The sequence below is a fragment of the Theropithecus gelada genome, chromosome 5 (genome assembly GCF_003255815.1).
Source record: "Theropithecus gelada isolate Dixy chromosome 5, Tgel_1.0, whole genome shotgun sequence".
Lineage (NCBI taxonomy): Eukaryota > Metazoa > Chordata > Mammalia > Primates > Cercopithecidae > Theropithecus > Theropithecus gelada.
This window is the reverse complement of record NC_037672.1, coordinates 171475779-171499720: the sequence shown is the minus strand read 5'-3', so window position 1 is coordinate 171499720 and position 23942 is coordinate 171475779. Positions and strand designations below refer to the sequence as shown.

The 23942-nt window shown below is 36.0% G+C and overlaps 1 protein-coding gene across 2 annotated transcripts in view; it reads left to right on the top strand.

Annotated features, from left to right (window-relative positions):
- Nucleotides 1-23942, top strand: part of GLRA3 (glycine receptor alpha 3) — a 175472-nt gene that overhangs the window by 129457 nt on the left and 22073 nt on the right. For both annotated transcript variants that reach the window (XM_025386061.1, XM_025386060.1), the window contains exons 6-7: nt 8377-8514; nt 13895-14109. In XM_025386061.1, coding sequence (XP_025241846.1) covers nt 8377-8514; nt 13895-14109 — 353 coding nt within the window. The remainder of the gene's footprint in view (nt 1-8376; nt 8515-13894; nt 14110-23942) is intronic.

Sequence of the window (23942 nt, the reverse complement as noted above, 5' to 3'; positions counted from 1 at the left end):
GACCATTAGAGAAATGCAAGTCAAAACTACGATGAGATGCGATCTTACACTAGTCAAAATGGCTATTACTAAAAAGTCAAGAAATGACAGATGCTGGTGAGGTTGCAGAGATAAGGGAACACTTAGTCACAGTTAGTGGGAGTGTAAATAAGTTCAACCATTGTGGAAAGCAGTATGGCCATTCCTCAAGGAACTAAAAGCAGAACTACCATTCAACCTGGCAATCCTATTACTGGATATATACTCAGAAGAATATAAATCATTGTACCATAGAGACACATGCATGTGAATGTTCATAGCAGCACTATTCACAATAGCAAACACTTGAAATCAACCTAAATGCCTATCCATGACAGGCTGGATAAAAGGATAAAGAAAATGTGGTACATATACAACAAGGAACACTATGAAATCATAAAAAGAACAAGATCATGTATTTTGTGGGAACACTGATGGAGCTGGAGGCTATTATCCTTAGCAAACTAATGCAGGAAGAGAAAAACAAATACCTCATGTTCTCACTTATAAATGGGAACCAAATGATAAGAACTTATGAACACAAGGAAGGGAACAACAGACAGTGGCATCTACTTGAAGTGGGAGAGGAGGAGAAGGGAGAGGAGCAGAAAAAACAACTATTGGATACTGGACTTAATACCTAGGTGATGACATAATATGTACAGCAAAGCCCTATGACATGTGTTTACATATGTAACAAACTTTCAAATGTGCCCTCAGACCTAAAATTTAAAACTGAATAAATAAATATAATAATAAAAAATAAAAACTACAAAACAAAAAGTGTCATTTTTACCTCAAATTTCCACACATAGGTCTGATTTTGGACTCTATTTTGAATGATTTATCTACATTGTGCATTTCTGAGGTTATTTAAATACATTATTGTGAAAATGTTATTCTCTCAGAATTGAGCCATAATTTCAATGCAATGTAAATGAAAATCCTAACATGATGTTCAATTGGATATTAATCTGAAATATGAAAGTCTATACATGGCAAAGGTAGTTTTGAAAATAATAAAGAAGTAGGCCCTTCTAACAGAGAACAAAATATACAAATAAAGTTATGGTGTTTAAATAATTTCTAAGCCAATGTGTACACATTATGTTTTTTTCTCACTTATAAATGAGAACATGCAGTATTTGTCTTCTTTGTCTGACTTGTTTTATTTAAGATAATGGCCTCCAGTTACATCTATATTGATGCAAAAGGTATAGTTTCATTCTTTTTATGGCTGAATAGTATTCCATTGTGTATATATTCCACATTTTCTTTATCTAGTCATCCATTGATGGAGATCAATGGTTTGAAATCTGTTTTGTCTGAAACTAGGATTGCAACTCCTCCTTTTTTCTGCCTTCCATTTGCTTGGTAAATTTTTCTCCCTCCCTTTATTTTGAGCCTATGAGTGTTATTATTTGTGAGATAGGTCTCTTGAAGACAGCATACCATTAGGTCTTGCTTTTTTTTTTTTAATGCAACTTACAACTCTATGCCTTTTAAGTGGGGCATTTAGCCTGTTTACATTCAAGGTTAGCCTAGAGCATTTTGTATATTCATAAATAATCCACATCTTTGCTACTGTGAATAGTGCTGAAGAACATATGGACAGAGTGTAGAATGATAGACAGTGGAAACTCAGAAGACTGACAGGGTGGGAAGAGGGGAAGGCTGAGAAGTTCCTTAATGGATATAATATACATTATTTGGGTAATGGATACTCTAAAAGCCCTGACTTCAATGCTAAGCAATCTATGCATGTAACAAAATTACACTTGTACTTGACAATTTATGCAAAATATAAAGAAGTCAGGCTTCAGAGGCCTTTTCTGCATCTCTCAAGATTATATCTACATCTTACTTTGCTGCTACACAGATATTCACATTGCTATGGTCCATTTGATATTCCACTATCTTACTGTGATACTTGCAAATAGTACAATTATTAAATGTGTATACATACTTAGATTTCTTTCTAAATTTTATCTTTGGTTCCTTTGATCAGTTTTCCTATTTCTATAACAGGACCAAATGCTTCTTATTGTTTTATTTTATAGTGCATTTTAATTAGACAGATTTGTAAAGCTATACTTAAGTGTATTATAAAACCAAAGGGTTGGAAAAGCCTTAGCTAGAGTTCATCTACTTTAACTAAACCAGTTAGTTTTAACTAAAACATTGAATGTCTCTTATAACATTCCTGAAAAATGATTTCCCAGCCTCTGCTTTTGGGAAACTTATCACCTTAAAATACTATGATCAGACAATTCCATTAGATACTTTTATTTCTATTTAACTGAAATGTACCTCTTTGGATTTTCTATTTTGATTATTACTTTCCTGTCATCACTTTTCTCTTCCAAAGTGTTCTCCAAGATTCTTTATAGCTCTTCCTCTTCATTTATATATTATCTCTCTGATGTTTTCAAATAATCAATAATTTTAATTAGCATATGTAGATAGTGGTTCTTAACTTATATCTTCAATCCTAAACTCATTTCCAATATCTAGTTCCATGATTTCAACTACCTTCAATATATAAGTCAATGTTGCGACTTCTTAGGCTCAACACCTGCATCTTCTGCTACCATCTCAAATTCAAGGCAACCCAAAATAAAGTCACACACACACACACACACACACATACACTTCCTCCTTCCCCTTTATATCTTCTCTATTTCTGATTCAAATATTCAAGCACCTGCTATATGCTGGCCACGTACTATTTTAGGTAATAGAAAATATGCCACTGACTAAAACAGAATAAATTTCTTTTTCTATAAAGAGTAAATTCTAAGAGACAAAGTGGGAAAACAAAATAAAAACTCTGATGAATATATATAATGTCAAAACCTGATGAATAAACATATACACACACACACACATATATACATATATATATATATATAAAATGTTAAGTAAGGATAAGTACTATGGAAAAAATAAATAGAAAATAGATAAGGTAGAGTAACCAGAGGAAAGGTGTTTTATTAGATGGTCAAAGAAAGCTACTCTAATGTCATGAGGTATGAAATACAAGCAAATATTGTTGCATAGCTACTTGTCAGTGACTTAGACTGAAAACTTTGAAATTTTCCTTTTTTTCCTGTAAACACATAGTTAATTATGTGCCCATTTTGGTTAAATTATCTACTGAAATGTTACCTCTGACTTATAATCCTTGTGGACCATTGCAGAAGAATGAGAGGGTTTTTGTTTTTTGGTTTGGTTTTGTTTTGCCTTCTTATGAAGGCAAAAAACTTTAAGTCTCTTAAAGATTAATTGCAATGTGGAATTGGAAACCATATCAATGAACTCTTCTTACTCTTTTAAGTTAAAACGAACTTGTCTATCTTGCACTTTGAATGGGTCTTTCGTGTATGCTTTTTAAACATGTTTTTGTCATTTTGAAAATATCAGATTGATGAGTTATTTAGATCTTCCAAACAGCTGACACACTTCATTGTACACATCAAAATATCACATTTGTTGATGTCACCATCAAGGCCATCAAAAAATCTTTAAGTATTGGGAAGCTATCAAGCCCATGGTGTAACAACAATTTCTCCAAAATTCCAATTTTGACTTGAAAGTTCAAAATTTATCATTGACAGCAAATACTGTCTGTTGTTTCCCTTAACATGACAAGTTCAGATAAGTTCACTTCCTTCATCTTTGAGAAAATGGTCTGCCAAATACCTAGGCACAGTAACCACAGTTTCCACCCATTTTTTTCACATAAAAAATAGTATTTCACAAAAAACCCAAGCTAGTTCCGGCTTGCAACTCAAAGACACCAATGATTCTCCTTGAAAGAATCATATTACAGCCTGCAGCTGAGTATTTTGTGCAGACTTCCCATTTTGACACACAGAATATTAAAAGGTACTTACATAGGGTCCAAATTTAATAAAATTGATCATTCTTAGTGCTTCATCAAAGATCAAGAACATTCTGAATTGAAAGTGGCATTGTTTTTACTATAAGATATTGACTGTTTCATAAAGGATCAAAGACATTTATAAATAAAAATGGGATTGTTTTTACTGCAAGATATGGCAGTAAAAATACAGTAACTCCTAGCACAGTTTGGTGCCAGCCCCTTTATTTGTGCAAAACCACTAGAAGTTTTACCCACCATTGTTTTTTCAACATCAGGGCAAATGTTGACACAATGAAAAAGGCAAATGATTATGAAAGCAGTTTTGACCTTGTGAATTCCATGAAAGAACCCTGCTAGAGTGATGCTACTCAGTTACAATTTTTGTGGTTCACCATTTGCTCAAAAGATTCCAATGATCAAACTTTTAAACTGGAAATTTAAACTTATCATCATCTTACATTATTTGTCACTTTATATGCTTCTTCATGCAAACTGGCTCCAGACAAATGAAGCTGTTCCCATTGCTATTATAAACCTTGGGAGTTCACAGTTTCTTTCAAATGATTTTGCTGCTTCTTGAGCCTGAAGTGCCTCACCTTTTGCATACTTTATATGCAGGCTCTGCCTTGTTTTCAAGATCCAGCTCAAATGAGGCCTAGGTAGATATCACAGAACCCTGTGCTAAAAGGACACAGCACTTTCTGCCTCTCCCATGCCACTTACTCTTTACTCGGCAATAATGTATCACATTGCCTGAAGCCAGCAGGACACCTTCCATACAGTTGGTACTCGGTGAACAACTCTTTGATAAAACAAGCATTTGGTTGCACTGAGCCATTTGTTTACGTGTTTTATGGTAGCTACCATACGAGGTTGTTGACTGAAGTTAGAGTTAATGTCTGTTCCCTGAATAAATTAGTATTCATTGGGAAGCTTACTGTGGTATAAGGTAATTCAGCTCACAATCTTGATCTCATTAACCAGTCTGTTCTCTTTAACATTCTCAGACTTGTATAAAGATCTACCAACCAACAGCATAAGGATCTTAAAACATTTTGAATTGTGTAAAAAAGTATTGATTTTTTAAAATTATGTCTGAGAGTTTGTTGAGACAATATTACCACTTAGTTGTTATCATTAACAACCAGTAAGTTACTCAAATAAAGAAATTGCTTCTAACTATGGTCTCTTACTATCTTCCTTCCGGTTTCAAACTTAAGTACTTTTTGAACCATAATGAAGTAGTATAGTGTGATTATGAAATACACATACCTAAACTAATGTGGATGACTATTTGAAACAAAAGCGAGCTGCATATACTGTCTATAAACTGTATTAGCAACTAAATAAAGCTTGTCTTTGAAGGAATTTCATAAAGCTAGTTTCATTTCACAGAACACCTTGAGAAAATTTTAGAATATAAAAACAAAATGAAGTTTCAGGTCATTTTTCCATTCATCTGTCTAAATTGGGACACAATCAAACATATTTTGTCTTCAGTGATTATAGGTGTGGAAGAATGAGAAACCTGTCTTATCTGGCAGGAGGTAGAATTGGTGCCTATTTTAGTATCCTTAAATCTTTGAGAAATGTGCATCTACTTTCTCAGTCAAATGGTATTTGTAATGGACATATTAAAGGACTTATGAATGAAAGTGAAAGCTTTCTATTATTACCAATCAAATCATTACTAATTGCAGGAGTCAATGAAATAAATGTATTCTAGTATAAGCAAGTATTAAGTCCCTGCCGTGTTAAATCCATCAGCCTAGGGGACAGTCCTTCAGGTTCTCACATCTGTTCTAGAGTCAAAATTCAGATGTAGATGCATGCTTCCTTCAATCTCAGTGACTTCACAAACTCTACCAAATAGCGCTTGCTCCACAATGAGCCATCACACTGACGACACTTCCGCTGAAAACTTCAGCAGCAGAATCACATACAGTCCAAAGAGATCTGGTCAGTGACGCTCTTGCTACTACCATCTCCACTGCCTGTGGCATGGGTGCTGTGAAGTATACCTAAGGGTCAAGTGTGGTAGGGCATCTGGCTCCAGTCACTACCACCACAGTTGGATCAGATTTCACTGTGTCTGGGAGAGTTTTTCCCAGGTATTGGGGAGGGTAGAGGGTGATGAGTTTCTTTCCCTACTCAGTGTTCTACTCAGCCTAACCTACTCCATGCCAATTGTTTCCAGTCACTCATATAGCCTCTTCCCTACAATACAAGCTTGTTTCCAGGAGAATTTGTTTGGGACCATTTCCCTTCTGTGCTGCTTCACAGACCTGGAGCTTCTGCCTTTTCCTTTTTTCGAGACAGGGTCTTACTCTGTTGCCCAGGTTGGAGTGCAATGGTCGATCTTGGCTCACTGCAACCTCCACCTCCCAGGTTCAAATTATTCCCCTGCCTCAGCCTCCCAAGTGGCTGGGAATAAAGGTGCCCACCACCACGTCCGGCTAATTTTTGTGTTTCTTAGTAGAGACGGGCTTTCACCAAGTTGGCCAGGCTGGTCTCAAACTCCTGACTTCAGGTGATTGGCCTGCCTCGGCCTTCCAAAGTGCTGGGATTACGGACGTGAGCCACTGCATCCAACTACTTTTAACATGTCAACCATTTGACTTAGTTCAGAGGCCACACCATGCCTCCTCTCTCTTTCTACCTCTGTGGTAGTTGTGTATCAAGAAACTCATTGATCAAAGTAACAACAGTTCTGCCCCACAGGTCCCATTCACTTTGACTCATTTTCTGCAGTAGTCTTTAAACATACATTTCAACAGCTTCTCACTCAGAGGGAAGGAAAAGATAAAATTCTGCAGTTCTTAGATACCTCCCATATAGAAATAGGAAATGTTAGTTTACTAAAGGCTGCTGACATATTACAAAATCCATTAATCAATTCTGTGCTGAATTCACTGATATTATGTGCAAGGGTTTCCACCTCCACAAACTGTCCCATGTTTAATGATTAAATCAAGGAGGTATTATGTGGTAGTACTTTCCCCCCACAGATGTTACAGTTTAAGTCATTTTCTTTGTGTGTGTTTTTTTCCCCCAAGTTGTTATTTATTTTCATGAGGGGGGAAAAGAGAATCCTTTATGATAGTGAAAATATACTTTTTTTAAAATACAACAGCTGCCAGTAATATACTGGTGTAGATGTTCCAAAGAGAAAAGAAAATACATGCATTCTATAATAAACTTTTATTTGCCTGTTCAAGAAATTCTAAAGAAAATACTCCAATTCTATTCAACATTATGGCTTAAGGAGTTGAAATTTTTCCATGATAAAAATATAACTTGTCTGGCCCAAACCTTGACTATTTATAAATAGTATACCATGGCATGTCCCTTCAAGTTTTGACATGTCATGGTATACTTTTAATGAGTCCACTTTGTTTTCTTTATTGATAAAGGATGGAAATTTTTAAAGTCCATATATATCAATAATGAATGCTCCCCTCTCTTTGAATTAAATGCTTAATTCAAATTAATGTAAGAAATTGGTGAATCATTAAATGATGAAATGTGTATCAAAATCTTCACGAAAACGTAAATTTCCATTTCCTCTCCACTTTCACTTTGTAGATATTTTCTAATTGGGTTTAAGTGCCCAGAAATAAATGCTATCTACATGCAACTCTGGAGAGGTTCGAAACACAACAGAAGTAAAATTAACATGCCTAAATCCTTGAACAATCTGTATATAATTAAGAGATTTCTGACATTTATTCTTACACTAAATTTAAGTCATTTTTCTGGCTGCGCACGGTGGCTGATGCCTGTAATCCCAGCACTTTGGGAGGCCAAGGCAGGCAGATCACGAGATCAGAAGTTTGAGAGCAGCCTGGCCAATATGGTAAAACCCTGTCTCTACGAAAAATACAAAAATTAACAGGGTGTGGTGGCATGTGCCTGTAGTCCCAGCTACTTGGGAGACTGAGGCAGAAGAATCACTTGAACCCAGGAGGCAGAGGCTGCAGTGAGCAGAGATCATGCCACTGCACTCCAGCCTGGGTGACAGAGCAAGACCCCATCTCACAAAAAAAAAAAAAAAAAAAAAGGCCATTTTGTAACAAGTGACAATTTCAGTTTTTGTTGAGAAAGTCCTGAATAATTTCAAAGTAAGGAGAAAGCAGATAGAATGAAATCAAAATAAAAATTACCAAATTAATCCAGTAGATACCCATCCCAAAGAAAGAATGTATATGCATGTCCCTTCAAGTTTCAACACGCCATGGTATACTTTTAATAAGTCCACTTTGTTTTCTCATATTATTTGGTGGGAGTTCCACATGAATAGATTCCACAGACATTTATGAAATGGAATTGGGCAATGAATAGCTTCATCCATAGAGTTACTATAAGATGACACTGTTTGGTCTTCTCATCCTATGTGACTATAAAGTAATTTGTATTTCTTTTCTTTGAATACCCTTTTTAGACTATTCACGTTTTTATTATGTTTTGCCTAGTTGGGTACACAATGAATGATCTCATTTTTGAATGGCAAGATGAGGCACCGGTACAAGTGGCAGAAGGACTCACTTTGCCCCAGTTTCTGTTGAAAGAAGAAAAAGACTTACGATACTGCACTAAACATTACAATACAGGTAGGGGTTGAGTAGTGTTCTTTACACTGACTGCTTGTGGTTTTATGATATCCAGACGTTTCTTCATTATAATGCTAAGTTATTTAACTCTTCTTAGATCATCGTTTTTCATAGGCATATAGCAGAAAATGGATGCATTTGAAACTTATCAATACTTTGATTCATTAGATATTGTTAAATAATTGGTCTGTATGGACCAAAGTAATGCTTGGTGTTCAATTATCTTTAAATAAATTTTCAATGAAAAGCTCATGATTACATAGTAATAATGTTTCCAAAACTATTCCTTTAATTTCTGTGAGCAATAAAATATGTTTTTGACCTTTCTTGGACAGTAAACACTGTTTCCGCTAAAAAAAAAGAAAAGCTTTGTTGCCTAACTTCTCCCTTTGTCATATTTTCATGCATTTCAGTGTTACTTTTACCTAAGCACCTACTATTCACACTAAGACACTTGAGATAAATATCAGATATAGTTATCAACACTAAGAATTTAGAGACTCAATGTGGTATCTGCACATCGGCAAAATCTGTTCAGTTGCTTTAATTAACATGGGCTATTTCCATAAGAAATATTCTAACTATACAGTTAGAATGTATGCATTCAGTTAGAAAGTAATGGAATTCAGAGAATTCCATTCTCTGAATGATTGAGGCATCATTCCATTGTGGTGACTACATGGCCTCGCACTAGCATCAGCTGCTGTTCTTATCATTTCATTACAGTAACTATGATTCATCGTGGACTCAGCATTTTCCAGAACTGTGCTCTGACCTTTCACTATACAAAGTCCCTAGTCTCTCTTATCTCCTTAGCAAATTCACAATATCTGATCAAAAAGTCACCACTGTTTTCCTTTTCACTCAGAGACGAAGCTGATATCTAACTTATTAGGGAGTTCAAGTTTAATATGTCCACACAAAGATAGAGAGCAGGCAAGTCAATGGCACTGTCCTTGCTCAGTTCCCTTAGACAGATGCTAAAACTCCCCTAGAGTTGACTTACGGAGGTATATTAGTTTCCTTGCGCTGCCGTAACAGCCTATCACAAACGGTGACTTAACAGAAGTGTGTTCTCTCACAGTTCTGGAGGCTAGGAATCCAACATTCAAGGTGTCAGCAGGGCCATGCTTTCCCTCAAAGCTTTAGGGAAGAGTTTTTCCCTGTCTCTTCCTGACTACCTATTTCTGGAAAACCTTGTTTCTCAGCTTGCAGAGGCATCATTTCAGTCTCTGCCTCCAGAGTCACGTGGGATTCCCCCATGTGTCTATGTTTCTGTGTCCAAATTTCCCTCTTTCTATAAGGACGTCAGTAATGTTGGATTTGGGACCCCCTCTTATCCAGGACAATTTCATTTTAACTTGATTGTATCTGCAAATCCTTTATTTTCAAGTCAGTTCACATTCACAGGTTCTGGGTGGACATGAATCTTAGGGAGATACCATTTAACCCAGAACAAGAGGTGAAGTTGTAAACATCAACTAGGGATGAAGTTTTATGACAGAGGGACTCGAGACGCTTCCTTAGTGTAAAGGAAGTTTGCATACTTCCTCGAGTTATCAAATGAGCTATTACAGCTTAAAAGAAAAGAACTTACATTTATGAATGCCTACCGTAAGCAAGGAATGGGACATCTTGGGAGATATCATAGAGACCTTACAACTTTACATTCTAGAAGCACTGTACTGTCCAGAAGCAGAATAACTTGTCCAAATTACGTAGAGAATGAAAGCATCTCATAGAGTCCTCATTCAAGTATGTGATTAATTTGCTTCAGATCCCAGACTCCATTTCATATTTGCTTTTACAATGCACAAGAATCTTCTTTTGTTTTCCAATAATAGGCCTAGATTCCACATATGTCTTTTATGTTACTTGTGAAAATACAACAAACAACAATACTAGGTTACCTAAGACCAAATTTATAAAATACCCTTTCCTCCCATAAAATGAAATACACTTAAGTTAAAAATGTTTTCATATACAAATTAATTGCACAAAATTAGAGGATTTATTCAGTTGTATTTTCACTATCCCGAAGTATTTATTAGTTATATGCTACCGCATCCTGTTATCTGTCTCCTGCTAGTAATTTCTCCAAAATCTTTTATCTCTCTTCCCCTTGCTCCGTAGTACCCTGCCACAATGACTTGCTTGCTTATATACTCCAAACTCATCTCTGTCTCAGGGCCTTTGCTCTTGCTCTTCCTTCTGCATGTAAAGTTCTTTCCAAAATTGTTCCAGGTCTAATACTCCCACTTCCTTCAGGGTTATTCAAATGCCAACTCTTGAAACATCCATATGTCACAATAAGTGTTAAACGCCCAAATTCTGCTTTCACCATCTGAAATTATATCATTCAATTTTATGTTTATTTATTTATTGCATATTTCTTTCACTGTCTTAAGTTTGTATTACACTGATTCTGTTGATCACTATATTTCTGGGGTCTGCTGCCATGCATAAGTGATGGATATTTTGTCCAACTTGTTCTTTTATCTCTTCAGATCCACATACACTAAGTATATTTATTTATATACAAGCAATGGTGTATATTTGTGTTCATGTGTATATCCCTTTATTTTCTTTCCCAGCAATATTATAAAAACATTTTTTAATTTTTATAGATCCATAATAGCTGTACATGTTTTTGGAGGTACATGTGATATTTTAATACAAACATGAAATCTGTAATGATCAAATCTCGGTAACTGGGATACCTATCACCTCACATATTTATCAATTCTTTGTGCTGAAAACATTCCAAATCTTTTCTTCTTTCTATTTTGAAATGTGCAACAAATTATTGTTAACTGTAGTTATCCTCATTATGCTATTGAACACTAGAACTTACTCATTCTAAGTGTATTTTAAACCCACTCACCAACCTCTTCACCTGCCTTCTTCTCAGCCTCTCAAAACCACTATTCTCTTTACTACAACAATGAAGTCAATTATTTTAGCTCCCACATATGCATGAGAACATATGATATTGTCTTTCTATGCCTGGCTTATCATCTAGTTTTATCCATGTTGCTGCAAATGATAGAATGTCATTCTTTTTTGTTTGAATAATATTCCGTTGTGTATATATACTACATTTTCTTCATCCATTCTTCCACTGAGGGACATTTGGGTTGGTTCCCTATCTTAGCTATTGTGAATAGGGCTTCAGCAAACATGCAATGAACAGGTATCTCTTCAATACACTGATTTTCTTTTTTTTGGATATATTCCCAGTATTGCATATGGTATCTTTACTTTTACTTTTTAAAGGAACTCCTATACTCTTTTCTCTGGTAGCTGGACTAATCTGTATTCCCACCAATGGTGTACAAGTACACCCCTTTCTCCCCTTCCTCATCAACATTTGTTGTTTTCTGTCTTTCTGATAGTAGTTATTTTATTAGGGTGAGAGAATATCTTATTGGTTTTTTTTTTGAGACGGAGTCTTGCTCTGTTGCCCAGGCTGGAGTGCAGTGGCGCGATCTAGGCTCCCTGCAAGCTCCACCTCCCGGGTTCACGCCATTCTCCTGCCTCAGCCTCCCGAGTAGCTGGGATTACAGGCGCCCGGCTAATTTTTTTTTTTTTTTTTTTGTATTTTTAGTAAAGACGGGGTTTCACCGTGTTAGCGAGGATGGTCTTGATCTCCTGACCTCGTGATCCGCTCGCCTCGGCCTCCCAAAGTGCTGGGATTGTACTTATTGTAGTTTTGATTTGCATTTTTTTGATGATTAGTGATTCTGAACTTTGAAAAACACTCTTTTTAAATAAAAACACAATGGAGCTTATTTTTTTCCTTGAGAATCACCTGAATCAGTTATTGTTGTGTTATTCCATTTCATTATTTTTCATAGAAAAATTTAAATCTTTATATTTAATAGCACTTTAAAATCTAAAGTATTTTCATATGTTTCAGGAATCTTTAGGCATTTTGTATATATTTGACAAATTGATAAAAGGATCATGTATGGTTTGCACATATGTTTCTGATTACTATTCGCCTAAGAGTGGAACCTACGTTTCCCAGACTTTGTGAACTTTTGTTGAGACTTAAGCTCTGGAAACACATGCATGGGTTCATCCAGATATAGTGCCCTTACCTCACCTGTGCAACCACGCATGGCCCAAGTCCCTCGCACTGAGTCCTACCTAGCGATAGGACAGCAATTGCTCTTTAACATCTTTCTTTCATGATAACTAACAGAATGCTACTTAAAGAGCAGAATAACTTTCTGACCTCATCCTTCTTAAAATAATTCAAATAAAAACAATTAAACCAAGAACTTGGTGATTTAGAAGAACAATTTTTATAAAGGAGAGAGAACATAGAGTAGTATAAATCAATATCAATAGAGTAGGGAGTAGAACCAGGACACAAACAAAAAATATCAACTTAATGTTTATTAAACCATCATTTACAACTCCACGTATTGCTCACCAAAATAGAGGTAAATAATAGAGACACAAAAGCATACGTATCTACTACAAATGGATCCCACTTGTCTTTAGTAAGTGTGCTTTTATTTTCAAAAGTATTAATGGGAAATAGCATATATTTTCCTACTTGTTTGCTTTATTATTCAAGGAATCATTCATGTTCAATTTTATTTATCCTCTGGCACTTACTTTAAAGAAAATAGAAAGGCTTCTGGAACAAATAGCACCTGGCTTTAAAGAAGCACTCAAAGCATCAGAAACAGTCAATGAGTAAAGAAGATCTTTATATAATAAGTATCTGTTTCTCCTGTCTGCCCCAGAAGCAATTGTCATAATCAAGTGAAATAATAAATCTTTGGATAATTTGACAAGTGTAAAGCGCTTTTCAAGTCGGAAGTAATAAAGTTTACTGCTATTTCCTACAAGAGTATATTCTCTTACTACATTGCTTCTTGATGCAACAGTGAGAAATATTTTTTCAGGAATCAATATGAGTCTCTTTTCATTATCATGGAAAGTTTTATGACAGAAACCTTATCAAAATGAAATTGTGAGGTCAGGAGCAGTGGCTCACACATGTAATCCCAATACTTTGGGAAGCTGAGGTGGGCAGATGACCTGAGGTCAGGAATTCGACACCAGCCTGACCAACATGGTGAAACCACATTTCTACAAAACAAAAAAAATCAGCCGGGTTTGGTGGTGCATGCCTGTAATCCCAGCTACTGGGGAGACTGAGGCAGGAGAAAGTCTTGAACCCAGGGGGCGCAGGCTACAGTGAGCTGAGATCAGTCCACTTCACTCCAGCCTGGGGGACAGAGTGAGAACCTGTCTCAAAAAAAAAAAAAAAAAGAAAAGAAAAGAAAAGAAATTGTGATACTTGATGCCATAACAAAGACCTATTTGTGCTAATTGCTGTATTTGCCTTACGATCAATTAGGAAAGTTTACGTGTATAGAAGTGCGATTCCATCTGGAGCGACAAATGGGATACTATCTGATCCAGATGTACATTCCCAGTCTCCTGATCGTTATTCTATCCTGGGTTTCGTTCTGGATCAACATGGATGCGGCACCGGCCAGGGTAGCTCTGGGGATAACCACTGTGCTGACGATGACGACACAGAGCTCAGGATCACGAGCTTCCTTGCCAAAGGTAAGTGCACCGAATGAGCACACACATCTTTGCACACACACTTGTAATCTTGCAAAGATATCATTGTCAGCTTTGGTCAGATATTTTTCAATGGCATTTCAATGGCATGACTGGTGTTCAAAGTAATGTATAACCAAAGCAGAAAACACGTAAAACAGAAATAAATGAAAAAAATTCTGCAAACCAGTGATATCCGCTATTCACATTTTGTGTTATTATTCTCAATTATTTAAATATCGATAATGCTCTTATACACTATGGAATTATTTGTATCAATAGGTTTTAAAATATTTAGAAATATATTAAACATTTAAGTTGAATCTACATGGTAATTTTAAATGGTGGCATAGTACTCCATTGTATGGATATGCCATAATTTACTTAGTCACTCTTAGGACTGATATTATAATAAATATTTATATAATAAATGTTATATATATGAGTATATATGTGTGTGTGTACCTGTGTCTATACATATCACATATATCATCTATATTTATATATACACATTTTATGTAAACATACATATATATCTATATATAGACACAAACACATACACACACATAGCTTTACACATATTTTTGTTATGTTCTTAGCATATATTCTTATAAACAGAATTGCAATGATAGCTGTATGCATTCATATATATTGCCAAATTTATTTCCAGAAGACATATACCAATTATACTACAAGTATTTTATCAGAGTGCCCATAGTGCTGCATCCTGAGCCAAATATGGTATATATTATTTTTGTGGGTTTTTTTTCTCCCTGTTGCTTTTAAGTAACCGTAAGTCAATAGGAAGGAGACCTTATCTAATTCCACGATTTTCATCCATGCTGAGCTGCCAGAATTAAAATAAAATTGTTCCCTCTGTGAGGTTCGTAGAAGACCCAATATTGCTTTGCATAAGATATACTGAAATAAAACTCTTTTCATTTATTTAGCTGCATAGAAATAGAAAATTATTTTCTTCCCCTAAAATGATGTCTAAGAAGAAGTTTCTATCATCTAAATTAAGTAATTCTGCATAGCTTCCAAAAACCTTTACTATTACTTTCATTGAAATGAAGTACTTCTGTGCAATAAAATCACATTAACTTTTTTTGTGTGCATTTGATGCTATCTTCTTGCCACACCAAGTAAATTATAAATCTGTTGTCATGGCTCCCTTAGTCCTTTCTACTAATTCATTCCGTGATTCAATTTATTAGATTGAAATGCCTATATAAATAAAAATTGAAAATAGGATTTAATCATTAAAATATGATATTAACACGATCTGCCTCACTAAAATTTAATGGTTATCTTTCAAAATAATGTCTACTTTTATTAGCAAGTAATTGTATTTTCAAAACTGTTAGCATCAATTAGTGTTTTCTAAAATATTGTTCATGTGAAAATTATAAATCTGTTTATAAATGTAAACTAGTAAGACTCAATACTTATTTACATAAGAATAAATGTTGCAAGAGTAATATCTGGGTAATAGTGGAAATGTCATGGTTAATTTGTAAAGGAAATCGCCAGTTTACTCACTGATCTTTATGAGCTAAACAGAAATGAAAGCTCATTTGTCTGTATGCTGTCAGTCAGAAAAAAGAGAATCTGTGGCTTCTACAAGACAGGACAGAAAGACGCTTATATACAGAGTAAGCTAGAATTGGGACTGTATGGAAATGTGAGTAGAGGCTGCAGAGATAAAGCAAGCAATAAATTAAAAACACAGAATTGAGGCACAACTTTAAAAAAAGAAGAATGACTAGGACTGCTTCATAGTTTTTTCTCAAGAAATAGGAGATATTTTTAAAAGGCTTTAATTTCCACAAGACCTTAGAGAAGAAACAAATTTTCCGCCATGAGTTCAACTATACACGTACACGTGTACAAAACCTCTCCATCTCTCTGATCATAGAGACAATGACACCTAAAAACGTGATGACAGTTGTGACTCTGACCCACAAAAAGAATTGATTGAGAAAGTGATACCTTAAAAGAAGTTGACTGTATCATCTTAGAATTCAGGATAAGTCAGGAATAAAAGGTTTCAGGATAAGTCAGGAATAAAAGGTTTAGCATAATGAATTACTTACATTCAATTTTAGCAGGGCAGACCCCAAGGACCCAGGATAAACAACAAGAATTAATCTGTTGGATGAGACATTCAAAAGAGTAGAAAATCTCTTTAAAAATGCAATTCTGATTCTGTGACTTTATTGGGCCAGAGAGACAGGAGGTGAGGGCGTTACAACTTGCGTTTAGAAGCACATGTGTGAGACCATGCACCTTAAGATCTTCTGCTCTCAGTCTCACAAAAGAACCCTCAGAAGTCTGAAAGTCTTGCCACTAAATCACCCAGAATTTACCTACTGACAGTTTCGAGGAAGTAGAAACACAAAGTAACATTCAGGAAAACTGACTATCAAACATCGGAGAGTGAAACAATAAATCATTAATTTGTGATCTTTGCCTAGTGTTTTGTCTAGGCTCTGTGTCAATGCATCTCCTGTAAGATAAGAACGAGCTTAGAAATTGCTTAAGTAAGACTCAGAGAATGAAATCTCAAAGAATGTACTATAGCCAGCTTCTAGAGAACTACAGAGCTGATATTCCTCTCTGATATTTTCTATTGTGTCAGCCTCTACAATGTCATGATAAATCAAGCATGTAGTCTCTCAAAGCAAGAACACGCCTGTGACTGATTCCTTGAAACTTGAACTCTTTCACATTTTTGCAGTGTCTGTATCAGGTGGCCATAAGATGGTGATATACACATTCTATTCCAAGCAAATTTTCAAGGTTGTGTAACTTTAGGAGCGCTTTCTTACACCATGTGCTTGGGGCAGAGTGAGAAAAGATGGCGATGACCATGGCTCCTATCAAGGAAGACCTCATAGGGCTTCATAATGATTGGGTTTAATTTGGGCGCAGCAATGGGCCACTGATGAATTTTAATAAGGGGGGCAATTACACTGACTTCTGTGTGAAGACCAGATAGAAGAGGTAGAGTGGGAGCAAGGAGTCCACCAAGCAAGCTATTGTGGTCCACAGCAGATGATGGTCTGGCAAGATTGGTAGCAACAGAGATAGAGAGTAGCAGATGGCTTTAGAAAGAAGTAAATGTTTTTGAAAAAATAGATTTGGAGGTAAAACAGACAGGATTTGCTTATGAATTGAGCACGGAAGATTCAGAGAAATGCAGGAGTGGCATTCAAGTAAGTAACTAGGCAAGTAGAGATGATAGTTACTAATAGGGAAGGTTGGGGGAAAGGTTAATTGTGAGTTCTTTTCTAAAACATGTTAACTTGGACACATTTACAAGACAATCACATGGAATTGTCAAAAACTAAGAACTTCCAAAGTTCTGACCAACAACACCCAGCCCTCAGACTTTAGGGAATAAACTACAAATGAATTGAGAAGTGGACTAGAGGTGATTTTTCTGGTGGAAGAAAGCCTGGAAAGACAGGGAAAGAAGATGTATTTGTGCTTGGCCTTCTTCCTACAGCTGAATATCTTCTCTCTCTGTTCCTCCCCCAGGGCTAGCCCTACCAGTACACAGAATATATTAGATAGTTTGGTTAAAGGCAAGATCCACTCACCCCAGAACTTTACTCCTGAATTCTTTGAGATCTCAGCATTCTGTAATCTTTTTTTAGATATGGAAAGCTAGTCCTTCTTAGGAGGATTCATTTCATCAGGGGTGAAAGAGGGGATAGTAATAATATTTCAATTATTTTTTAGTATAAATGTAATTTCAATATTCAGTTAAGACCTTGGCAGTGAAGGAATTAAGTATGGGGATGGGTAAGAATAGAGAAAATCAGTAGAAGAGACAAAACATAATTTTAATTTGTAAACACTGAGTACTAGAAGGAATCCGCATTAGGGAACTTTGGAGAAATCTTGGCTATACAGCAATATTATATACACCTTACCCTTTCTTTTATGATTTCAACAATCAATTAATTCCTGTTAGAGATCTACCCTCATCATTTGTTTTTCATCCTGTTTTGTAGAGACTGGCTAAGGACCAGGTCTGGTGCACGTTTTATGCTTCATATCATCTGCAGAAGTACACAAGTGTCACTATGCATACCTTATTTTAGTCTTTTAAACTTATTGTCATATCAGAGATTTTTGAACATAGCATGTCAGACAGGTGCACACACACACACACACACACCATACACAATGCACACATTCACGTACGCAGATAGAAATTTGGCAGGGTGGGGAATCTCTAGATTCAAGTTTATCCAAACCCTAGCTCTTAACACAATATATTAATATTATGACATTCTTGGCACTTGGGGCTGATGATCCAGTTGCATCACAATTATTCTGCATGACAACTCCCAAATCTCAATGGTTTACAACATTTCTTCTTGCTCACAGGACTGCAAGGTGCCTGTGTCTCTTCTGGGCTTGCCCTGAGATTGACTGTTCAAGTGAGCATGGATCTAGGCTGTGGAGTGGGTTTCAGATCTGCTCCCTGTGTCTCCTCATTTTGGGGCTGCAGGGACCTGTAAGATGATCTTTCCATGGAGGAGTGCTGGAGAGCAAGAAGGCAAGCAGAAACATGCAAGCTTTTGCTCAGAATTGACACACAGTCGCTTCTGTTCTTATTCCATAAATTACACCAAGTCTCATGGCCAAACTGAAAGTCAGTGGGGTGGAAGAGTGTGCTCCACCCACAGGGAAGCCTTGGAGCGGAAGAAGGGAAAAAGGAATTGTAAATAATCTTATCTACCTCGGGGCAATTATTTGTTTAAGTTTTCTGTCTCCTTTCTTAGACCACACTCTGGCTTGTCAGTAAATGCTCAGAAAAACAAGAGGGGAGGAAGGGATAGGAAAGAAGTAGAGAATAATCCCAGGGAGATTCTATGTGGATTTCTCTGCTCCCATCACTATGGCCATCTCATTGAAAACAGAGCTACTAAGCATTAAAAAAAGAGGAGCACTTGAAATTTCAAATATGGCTTTTTGATGAAATATTTTACAGAAACTCAGAAGAAGCTGGTAGCCTATTGAGATTGCAAATTCTTCACCAAAAGCTGTTTATGGTCAACGATTACTTAGAACCTTTTACCTCTCTCAATTCCACTCATTTTTCCCCTTTGAAGTTCTCTGTGAAATTGTCCTCATTTTGAGAGGTGGTGTCTGCGTGCAGTGGCTCAAGCCTGTAATCCCAGCACTTTGGGAAGCAGAAGAGGGTGGATCATTTGAGGCTAGGAGTTTGAGACCAGCCTGGCCAACATGGCAAAAACCTCTCTCTACTAAAAAATACAAAAATTAGCTGGGCGTGGTGGCGGGCACCTGTAATCCCAGCTACTCTGGAGGCTGAGGCACTAGAATCACTTAAATCCAGGAGGCAGAGGTTGCAGTGAGCCGAGATTGTGCCACTGCACTCCAGCCTGGGTGACAGAGCAAGACTCCATCTCAAAAAAATAATAAAAAATAAAAAATAAGAAAAATAATAATGATAGCTTTTATATTATATTAAGTTTTCATTCTTCATAAAGACACCAATTTTAAAAGTGATTATAAGTATTAGAAAATACAAGTTGAACTGATACATTTTTTGAACACCACAATTGTGTTGGCACACAGATATTTATGTGAGGTTGATTACAATAAAAAGATAGGAAATGGGAAGAAAAATGAAGGATTTCTATTCACTGTTTGTTCATAGCTAATTAGCAAATATACATTCTTATTCTTCTCAAAAAAATACTTTTAAATATTAAAGGAGAGTAAATTGTGTTAGTGATAACATAATAGGGTTAGGAGAGTTACATAGTAATGAGGTTTTCCTATTAATATAGCAATTAATAGTTATTATTGTCAGTAATGTTTTGGTCTAAACCTTTTATTTTATTTTATTTTATTTTATTTATTTATTTATTTATTTTTGAGACGGAGTCTCGCTCTGTCACCCAGGCTGGAGTGCAGTGGCCGGATCTCAGCTCACTGCAAGCTCCGCCTCCCGGGTTTACGCCATTCTCCTGCCTCAGCCTCCCAAGTAGCTGGGACTACAGGCGCCCGCCACCTCGCCCAGCTAGTTTTTTGTATTTTTTAGTAGAGACGGGGTTTCACCGTGTTCGCCAGGATGGTCTTGATCTCCTGACCTCGTGATCCGCCCGTCTTGGCCTCCCAAAGTGCTGGGATTACAGGCTTGAGCCACCGCACCCGGCTAAACCATTTAAATATAACATTTTAATATTTGCTGAAAATGTATCTAATCAGTATTACTTCAATCAAGTTCAGTACAAACATGATCCAAGTGGGTTCATTTTAAATTTATTACTGTGACAGAATGTGTAATAAATTTAGCTTTATGATACAATGCTTGATGTAAGCAATATATTCAATTAAATTTTTTAAATGTTCATGGATCATAGTAACTAATATAATTCCATATACATTCATTTAGGAAAATGGAAAAAAAAGAAAAAATGCCCAGAAAATGAAATAATTATTTAGTCATACCCTTATCACAAGATATAATGTATATGAATACCATCCAATTTTATTACTGATAAAAAAAATTATCCGTTTTTTAAATAAAAAAGTCCTAAAAAAATGGGTGAGTTCTATGATAAGAAGGATAGAGATTGATGGATATCACTAGTTCTACATTTCATCTTAGGACCTCCTTTACTAGACTTATTAGATTCCATCAAGGACCTACTTAGGACCGACTTTGCTAGAATTATTAGATGCCATCAAGCTGAAAGATTAATGATTATCAAGCATTTTCTCTGTACTTGAGATAGAGACAGGGTTACTACATCAATTCTTAAATCCGATAGAACAACTAGGGAAAAATATATGGTCAAATCATAAACTTTAAACCTTTTTAAAATGGCATAATACCACAGCTTTGACATCAAACTAAGTTTAAAAACAAAGATATGTATTCAATGTGGAGACTACTTTATGTAAATAAAATCATCCACCACATTCATATATATGCTAGAATCATACCATGAGCCCCCAAAAGACAAAAGTGGATGTAAAACTACCACCTCGCCAGTGAAAGAAAACACGTTGCCCCAAAATCAGTGTAAAACAAACACCTTTACAGGCTTTATCTGTCTTCATGATACCTACTTGAAGTTTTAAATGAAACTCTTAAACTCCAGAAGAAAAGGGAATAGGAATTTATATGATTACCATAAAATATGATGTTATAGAAACACAAAACCTTCACTACAAAAATGCAGAAGAGAGAGGTCACAAATATGATTTAACCTGAGTCGTTCTAAAAAAAAAAAAAAGGTAATAAGAAATGCCAGGAAGTCTAACAGCATGCAGCATTTTCTTGTTTCTTTTTTTTTTTTTTTTTTTTTAGTTATACTTTAAGTTCTAGGGTACATGTGCACAACGTGCAGATTTGTTACATATGTATACATGTGCCATGTTGGTGTGCTGCACCCATTAACTCGTCATTTACATTAGGTATATCTCCTAATGCTATCGCTCCCCTCTCCCCACTCCCCATAATAGGACCCATTGTGTGATGTTCCCCTTCCTGTGTCCAAGTGATCTCATTGTTCAATTCCCACCTATGAGTGAGAACATGCAGTATTTGGTTTTCTGTTCTTGTGGTAGTTTGCTGAGAATGATGGTTTCCAGCTGCATCCATGTCCCTACAAAGGACATGAACTCATCCTTTTTTATGGCTGCATAGTATTCCATGGTGTATATGCAGCATGCAGCATTTTCAGTGACATCTAGGTTTGACAATTTCTCCTAAGTGTTAAACATTAGAAAAAGAGCTACATACTACAGAAAAAATGATGGTAAAACTCCAGTTACTGAAGTGGGAGTCAGAGATAACTGTGACTTTTCAAAATTCTTTAGCCTTTTTGGTTGTACTTTCTTTGTCTGGTGACTGAAGTGTTGGTTAAATTTACCTCTTTGGAAACAATGAAGTTCTGTTATTATGTGACTCTCTGTTATATTTTATCTCATGAAGTAAAAACCATTGCATGAGTGCCTCACACATGTAATCTCAGCACTTTGGGAGGCTGAGGTGGGAGGATCGCTTGAGGCCAGGAGTTCAAGGCTAGCCTGAGCAATATGGTGAGACTCTGTCTTCACATTTTTTTTTAATTAGCAAAGTGTGGTAACAAACACCTATAGTCCTAGCTGCTTGGGAGGCTGAGGCAGGAGAATTGCTTGAGCCCAGGACCTCGAAACTGCAGTGAGTTATGACTGCACCACTGCACTTCAGCCTGGGTGACAGAGCAAAATCCTTTCACAAAAACAAAACAAAACAAAAATCCCTTATGTGAAAAATAAATATTGTGTTAGAAGCATCATTCATTTACTAAGGATTATGAGTATGATAATCATCATGAACGTTCCACCAGCAGTACTGTTGTGAGTCACCCTCCAGGATGATAAATGTTAGAATGTCGAAACACAATATCCTGGGCTGTATGTTTCATTGCTTAGTTATTCGTTCTCTGGGAAAGTAGTCCTCAAGTTACCTCTTCTTGCCTTTTCAGTATCAGCTTCATTCCACTTCAACACCTGTTTTTAAAACATTATATATTATTTCCTTTGGTTCAGATTCCTTGATCTCCGGCTTTAGGTCTTAATGAAGTTTGAAATGCTTTTGAGATTAATATTACTTTTTCCTGTTACCAAATGTAAAATTCTTATGCAGGTTCTTGCACTAAGGAGAAATGTACGATTAAGGGTACTACAAATTTGTATTTTTAAAATGAATGATTAAATGAATAGTCAATGAGATCTGAAATTAAAACCTCGGAAAACAAGGCATAACACAAGCAGAGACATTTTCAGCTTATCCAGAGAAAAAGCATTTATCTGTTGGCTTCTATCACTTGCCTATTGCACAGCCAAAATTATTCGTCACAGTTTACTTGACATTTCTGAGGAACTAGGGCAATCCACCGGGATTGAATGTTATTAAAAGAAGAACAAATTACCCTATTCAAAGGGCTATTTTAGCTCATCAAAAGCATACACTACCATATTTTATTATACCTTTTCCTCAAATAAAAAGCAAGTTTGGATTGAGAAGAGAATTGACAAACTACTTCTCTAAAGGATCCCTGGAAATTTACCTTATAGAGTTCCTACATGTAGGTGTAGATGAGATTTTGTGATTCAAACTCCAGGTTCTGATTTAATCAATTTCTTTTTCTTAAGTTTAAACTATGCTGTTTATAAATACATTTAAATTTCCATTTCTAGAATCCATTGATTAATAGTCATCTGGGTTATAATTTAGCTAGCCACATCAATGTATCTTTGCCCATTAATATATTGTTGTCTATAGGCTGTAGCAGGAATTTATTGGTCACAGGAGAATCCTTTTGACCACCTCCATGTAGACTGAGGTAAAGGTACACACCTTGGCAGGCCTCTCAACCACAGCATATACTGCCATCGATAATACAGTTCACTCAATGTACTTGTTAAGGAATATGATCCAAAATTATTGCTATTCAATAATCCTATCAAAAGTTGGTGCAAAAGTAAACTTATTTATGAAGGATTACGTGAGAAATACGCAAGTCATCTATTTCTCTGGACTTGTTTTAGTCCATTTTCACATTGCTATAAAGAATTACCTGAGACTGGGTAATTTATAAAGAAAAGAGGATTAATTGGTTCATGATTCTACAGGCCACACAGGCTTCTGCTTCTGGGGGGCCTCAGGAAACTTACAATCATAGTGGAATGTGAAGGGGAAGGAAGCACTTCTTATGTGGCTGGAGCAGGAGGAAGAAGATTCAAAGGGAAGGTGCCACCCACTTTTTTTTTTTTTTTTTTTTTTTTTTTTTTTTTTT